The sequence below is a fragment of the Myotis brandtii genome, unplaced genomic scaffold (genome assembly GCF_000412655.1).
Source record: "Myotis brandtii unplaced genomic scaffold, ASM41265v1 scaffold469, whole genome shotgun sequence".
In the NCBI taxonomy this organism is placed as follows: Eukaryota; Metazoa; Chordata; class Mammalia; order Chiroptera; family Vespertilionidae; genus Myotis; species Myotis brandtii.
Genome location: NW_005367911.1, coordinates 1,206,217 through 1,213,032, shown reverse-complemented (window position 1 = coordinate 1,213,032; position 6,816 = coordinate 1,206,217). Strand labels below are relative to the sequence as shown.

The window sequence follows — 6,816 nt, the reverse complement described above, 5'->3', positions numbered from 1 at the left end:
TAGGGGTCCCCCAGCCCTTTCTGCAGGGAGTCCAAGAAGGCCCCCCGCAGCCGCTCCAAGTCCCGGAGCGCAGCCTCGGAGTAGCCGACCAACTCCAGGCCGCGGTAGGTACAGCGCTCCCCGCCCAAGTCGGGGCTGGAGGACGCCAGCTCCTGCAGGAAGCCCTGGAGGCGCGCGCCACCGGAGCTTCGCTGCGCTTGGAGGGAGGCCGCCGCTGCCATCACCAGCGGCTGCAGCAAGGCCAGGTGTGGGTCTTCCGGCTGCAGGACAAGGGCGAGCTTCTGCACGCAGGGCAGAGTGTCCAGCAGCAGGTGGGTGAAGGCCACGAAGGTGAACTGGCGCAGGGCGAGGGCCAGTGCCCTAGCTGTTGGTGAGGCTGGGGCAGAGGCCTCCAGTGTGGGCACCAGGCAAGGCCAGGCCTCAGCCACCGCTTCCACCACAGGCAGCAAAGAGGCCCAGGGCACTGGCCGTGGTCCTGCCAAGTCGATGGCTGCAAGGTCCAGTGCTGCCCGGAGCTCAGGGACCATGTGGGAACTGGGACCACTGTGGAGGCGGAATAGGGCATCCAGTACACTTTCATATTCACCTAGGTAGGCAGGGGGCTCAGGATCTGGCCGGCCAGGAAGGCAGTGCAGCTCCGTGAGCAGCGGGCAGGTGGCCCGGAGCTGCAGGCCCACGCTCCCCAGGCAGTCCCTGGGGAGGCTTGAGCTGAGCCAGGCTAGCTTGGGTGCAGACACACCGAAGGCCTGCAGGATGTCCAGGAGTTGGCCAGCAGTGTCCTCGCCCTCCTGTAGCTCCACACTGCCCAGGAAGGTGGTGGCAGGCTGGCCATCACAGGGTGACACCGACGTGGCAAACAAGGCCAGACTGTGGGACTCAGGCCAGTCTCTGGTCTTGTCCAACACCAGCCCCACATACGGGGATGCCTTCAGGCACTGGCAAGCCTCTGTGTGCAAGACACTGGCAATGGCCACCTGGGACAGCCAGAGAGAGAAAGGGAGGGCGGGCAGAGTTAGGCTTGTCCTGAGAAGGGGAGGCAGACAGTACAGGGTGATCGCAAGAGCACAGGCCTTGGGGTCAGACAGACTTGGGGACTAATCCTAGCTTTGCCACTTACAGGCTGTGTGATCTTGGGCAAGTCATTTCACCTCTCTGAGCCTCAATATCTTTAGCTCTAAAATCAGGCTCATAGGTGCCCATAATCTCCTCCAAAGGTTGTTGTGAATTATAAATACAGCTTTTTGTTTTTGTGCTTATACATGAAAAATGCTTTATGAACTGTAAAAGTTCTACAGAGTTTGGTGTGTGTGTGTATTTCTACAGCATCACCCAGTCTGCCTTATTCCTGGGGATCTCCCTCCTCTCTGCTGTCCAGGGATTAACTGATAGACATGGCCCATAATCTCCTCCAAAGGTTGTTGTGAATTATAAATACAGCTTTTTGTTTTTGTGCTTATAAATGAAAAATGCTTTATGAACTGTAAAAGTTCTACAGAGTTTGGTGTGTGTGTGTATTTCTACAGCATCACCCAGTCTGCCTTATTCCTGGGGATCTCCCTCCTCTCTGCTGTCCAGGGATTAACTGATAGTTAGGGATTCACTCCTAACTCCTAGCCAGTGACATAGGGCCCCAGCCGTGTGTTCTGTTTGTCTGTTTGCCACATCTCTCTGTAAGATGAGATCAACTCCCCCACCCGCACACCAGCCCCTAGAGCTCATACAGCTAGTAAGTACCTAGGACAGAGCTGCAACTTGCATGCCCCCAGGGCCAGGAGGGGTAATACTGAGCTCAAAGTGGGCCAGGGATAAAACAGGGAATGGGGAAGTCCTTACTTGCTCCCCAACTCCACCACTTCATGCCCTGAGAGCATGGGGACCTAGTTTTTCAGTACAAGTAACAAATCCAGATTTTCACATGTAATCTCTCCTTTTGTTAAACTTGGAAGCTAATTAAAAATTTTTAAGTGGCCCTGGCTAGTGTGGCTCAGTTGGTTGAGCGTCATCCCATGCATCAAAGGGTCATTGGTTCGATTCCTGATCAGGGCACATGCCTGGATTGCAGGCTAAATCCCCTGTAGGGGGCGTGCAGGAGGCAGCTGATCAATATTTCTCTCTTGCCCTCTCCTTTCCTCTCCATCTAAAATCAATAAAAACAGCCCTGGCCTGTTGCTCAGTGGTTAGAGCATTGGCCCTTGGACGGAAGGGTCTCTGGTTTGGTTCCCAGTCAAGGGCACATACCTTGGTTGAGTAGAGGCATGAGCAGGAGGCAACCAATCAATGTGTCTCTTTCACTTAGGTGTTTCTCTCTTTCTCTCCCCCTCACCCCTTCCTTCCACTCTCTCTAAAATCAATGGGAAAAATAGTTGGTTCGATTCCTGATCAGGGCACATGCCTGGATTGCAGACTTAATCCCCTGTAGGGGGCGTGCAGGAGGCAGCTGATCGATATTTCTCTCTTGCCCTCTCCCTTATTCTCTATCTAAAATCAATAAAAACAACCCTGCCGGTCGCTCAGTGGTTAGAGCATTGGCCCTTGGACGGAGGGTCTCTGGTTTGGTTCCCAGTCAAGGGCATATACCTTGGTTGAGTAGAGGTATGAGCAGGAGGCAACCAATCAATGTGTCTCTTTCACTTAGGTTTTTCCCTCTTTCTCTCTCTCCCCCTCACCCCTTCCTTCCACTCTCTCTAAAATCAATGGGAAAAATAGTTTCGGGATTAAAAAAATAACAAAAATACTGTAAAAAACAACAAAACACTTCTGTGGGCCAATGAAGCCCTCAGGGCCACCAGTTTGCTATCTCTGGCCTAGGTAGTGAGGGGAGTGCCCCTGGGCCCCTGAGGACAGGGCCTGGTCTGGCTGCTCCACTGCTGTGTTCTCAGCAGCCGGCCCAAGGCCAGACACACAGTCGCTCTCAGTGACGGTTCTGACAGTGAAGGTATGAATGAAGTGCTCTGGCCGAGGCCCAGGGGCCTGGCATGCTGGCGCTGTGCCAGATGGCTCAATGTCCTCCCTCCCCAAGCCCTCCCCCATACCTCTGGCTGCCACCCACCTGCATGTCCCTCACCCTCCTGGGACTGTAGTAATCACCACGCTCCGTGCCCAGCAGCGCCTGGCACAAGTTGAACCTTTGTAGCTCGAGTAGGGCAGAGCAGCGGTCGTCGGGCACGTCCTCCTTGGCCATGCAGTACACCGTGGTCAACACAGCCACTTTGGCAGGGTCCACCTCCACCTTGATGCCCCTGGAGGTAGGGGTGGTCGCCAGGCCTGGGGAGGCCCCTCCTCCCTCAGCCTGGCCCTCAAAAGTAGGCTGGCCTCGGTTCATGGCCAGAGCCTGGCGGTGAGCCCCCGAGGTCACATGGCGCAGCAAGGCATGGCGCTGGAAGTTGTCGGTGCCCACGGTGAAGGCGTTTTCAGCTTTGCCGTGCTTGTTCCGTACCAGGGCCTGGCGGCACTCAAGGCAAAACATCAGCTTCCGCTCATAGTCAAAGTCCAGCCAGGTAAACTCCTCTTTCCAGTGCTCGTTGAAGTAACGCTTGCACTTCTTATTGGAGTTGGAGGCCTCTCCAGCTGGTTTCTTCCCCGGGGGCACCATTCCTGCTCGAGGGGCAGGGCACCCCAGTTCCCACCCAAATGCTCTAACTCCCAGCCTCCCACACACAGAGTCACGTCCCTTGATAAGGGGAGTTGGTGGGGAGGCAGGAGAAGGGCGCCCGCCTGGCTATTGGGGACCATCCATCTAACTTAGCCAGGAAAGTTTATTCCTGCTCCGCTGGTGGGAGACTGGAGATGAAAGAGACAAGGGAGGTGTGTTAGGGAGTCCACCAAGGATCACACTGCCCACAGAGCACGCCCCAGCTGAGGGGTGGCCTGAACCCAATGGGGAAGGACTACTGGGAGTGGGCGGGGTCATGCAAAGGGCCATAGAGTATTATCCAAAGGGAGGTATGAGAGGTATGGGTGCCCAGCCCCGCCTTCCAGGACAAGGCATTGTTTAGTGTTGAGAGCTGAAGCATGCCAGAACTCGGAGCTGGAAAGACCAGCACCACCTATACAACCACTTTTTATGGGTGGAGGGACTGAGTCCTGGAGACAGAGTGGTTCTCGGACTCATGAATAATTTGTGGCTGAGCCAGAACAAAAACTTAGGCCTCCTGATTAAAGGATGACTGATCCCGCCAGACCACAGTCCTTTATCTCATTAGAAGGAAGTTAGCACAAAGCTGAGCTCCCGGGGCCACTGGATTTTCTCTGGAGATCCCTTTCCTACACACACACACACACACACACACACTACACTTCCCCCCATCAGCCTCTCCTTGGCCTGTGTTGTCATCTCCACCTCCTCTTCCCAACCTCAACCTGTCCAGAGAGTTCAGAACCATCTCTGCTGGCCATTCTGAAATATACAACCCCGGTCTGGGCCACTCCTCTGGGCACCACACCTCTCCATCCAACCACCTTCCTGGTTTGTCAAATGGAACTTTCACTCTGTCCTTACAAAATATGTTCCTCTCCCCGTTGTCCCCAGTCCAGGATGTGGCCCATCCTCCCACCCAGGTACTCTGGCCAGAAACATGCCCCCCTAAGCCCCACTTTCTTCCTCATCCGGGACCTGGTCTATCCACAGGGCCTGTTGATTCCATCTCCACAAACTACCTCTAACTCATCCCTTCTCTCCAGGCCTCTACCACCTTCCTCATCTGGGCTACCTTCATCTCTTGCCTGGACTATGCCAGTTGCTTCCTGATGGTCCTTTGACTTCCTGCTCTTACTCATGTCTGAGCCATCCAAACCCTAGCAGCCGGAGGGGGCTCTTAAAAACACTGCTTTTAAACCCCTCCACTACAGCCTGTTGCTCTGGGTCAGTGCCAGAATCCCTTTCCAGGTCTGCCAAATAAATGCTGGCAGCTGCTTGTCCTTCCCTCCCTTTCCAGCTATACCTGCCTTTTCTTGGTTCCTCCAGAGTGCCAGATTCCATCCTCAGGGCCTGCACACAAGCTGTGCTTTCTTCCAGAATGTCCCACCCTCCACTCCCACTCTGGTCTTAGCTTAACTGTCCCCTCTTCAGAGGAGGCTTCTGAATTGTCGGATCCTAGGAAGTCCCCTCCTTGTCTGTCACTATCCCCTGATTGTTCCCTTTATTGCACTCCCCACAGTTGACAAATATGCGTATTTCTGTGCAGGTCTATTCCTTGGTATATTCTCTCTCTCTTGGACTGAACCCCAGAGAAGGGAACAGTGCCTGGCAAAATTTGGGGAGTGAATGAGCAAGGAAGGATGAGCTCTCAGGCAGCATGAGCAGTGGAGTGGGCCCTTGGACACCTGTTGGGTGGTAAAAAAGCTGCCTCTGACATCCTTTCCTCCCAGAATCCTATGATTCAGTGGCCTTGTCCAGCCCATCACCAAAGGGTCTTAGAAAGGGGAGGAGGTGCAAGGCGAAGGTGATACCCTTCTGGAAATGTGTCCGATCCTTTCCAGGCACCTAGACACTGGCTCTCCTGCCCCATCCTGCAGAGGGGACAAAATGACTGTCAGACCTAGGAGGTTTCTGATAAAAGAGTAGGTAGGAAGGATGCATGGAAAGATGGAGATTCCGAAACTGCACTGTCTGACGCGACAGCCAACGTGGCTGTTAAAAACGAATCAGAACTAAGTGAACAAAAAATTAAATTCAGTTCCACAGTCGCACTAGCCACAGTTCAAATTCTCAACAGCCACACGTGGCTAGTGGCTATGGCATTAGCCGGCCCAGACAGAACATTTACAACATCCCAGAAAGTTCGATGGGACAGTGCCACCCAAAAAAACAAAACAAAACAAATGGACAAAAGCCTTTGCCATTCCCCCACCTCAGCCCGAGGGAAGCAGGCTGATGGGGTGCGGTCCAAGGCTGCCCCATCTCAGACCCAGGTCCCTGGCACCTCTCCTACCCTGGGCAGCAGGATGGAAGCAGGCACAACCTGCGGGCCTGGGGCCATGGTGTGCAGGTCTGCCACCCCCACTCCACCCGGCACATAAGCCTCAAACAGGGTTTATTCAGCCCCAGGATGGTGGTCCCAAACCTCTTCCTCAGGCTCCTTTTAGGACCCCACTAAGAGTCCAAGGTCCAGGAGAGGAGAGGTGGGGACCCCTCCCCTGGCAGCCCGAGTGAGGCTAGGGCTCCCTGCATGCCCGGCCTGTCTCCCTGGGGTGGGGACCCTGAGGGCTGGGGAACTTCTGGGGGGCACGTGGGGGAGGAGCCCTCGGATGGGTCATCCGAGGCACCGATCCCCCACTGGCCGGGCCCTTGTTGCCCGCCCCCTGCAGGGCAGCTCCGGAGGAGACGCCCTGCCCGCTGGCCCCCGCCCCCACCCCGCCTGCACACACTCACGGAGCAGCGGGAGCCACCATCTTGCCGGTGGACGCTCTGGCCGCGGTCTCCTTGGGCTGCACCAAGCGACAGCAGCCACTAGCGGTAACCACGGCGAAGAGGCGCCAGCAGCCAGCGCAGGGCCGGGGGCGCAGGCTGGGTTGTAGCGACCCCCCACACACACACACAACCCCGGGCTCATCTGGCCACGCCCACCTGCCCCGCGCTCGGTCCCCTGGACGCACGTCGCCCGGGGTCACCCTCATCCATCCCAGCTGCGCCGGTGCAGCCGGAGCTACTGAGGTTAGACCACAGGAAGGATGCTCGGGGCGGAGGCCCAGGAGTCACTCACTCCGCACAGTCACCTGTAGATTCCTAGCGGAGCTCCCAGGTGAGAGCTCAGGGACGGAGAGCCAAACCAGGTGGAGCGCCCTGCATGGAGGCTACAGTCTGGCAGGTGCTCGGAG

The 6,816-nt window shown here is 56.2% G+C and overlaps 1 protein-coding gene across 1 annotated transcript in view; it reads right to left on the bottom strand.

The window, feature by feature from the left end:
• Nucleotides 1–6,014, bottom strand: part of ZNF385C (zinc finger protein 385C) — an 18,673-nt gene extending 12,659 nt beyond the window's left edge. Inside the window, exons 1-2 of the mRNA XM_005875753.2 lie at nucleotides 3,050–6,014; nucleotides 587–974 (exon numbers count right to left, since the gene is read on the bottom strand). Of these exons, the coding sequence (XP_005875815.1) occupies nucleotides 587–974; nucleotides 3,050–3,592 (931 nt within the window). The 5' untranslated portion in view covers nucleotides 3,593–6,014. The remainder of the gene's footprint in view (nucleotides 1–586; nucleotides 975–3,049) is intronic.
• Nucleotides 6,015–6,816: the final 802 nt, after the last annotated feature.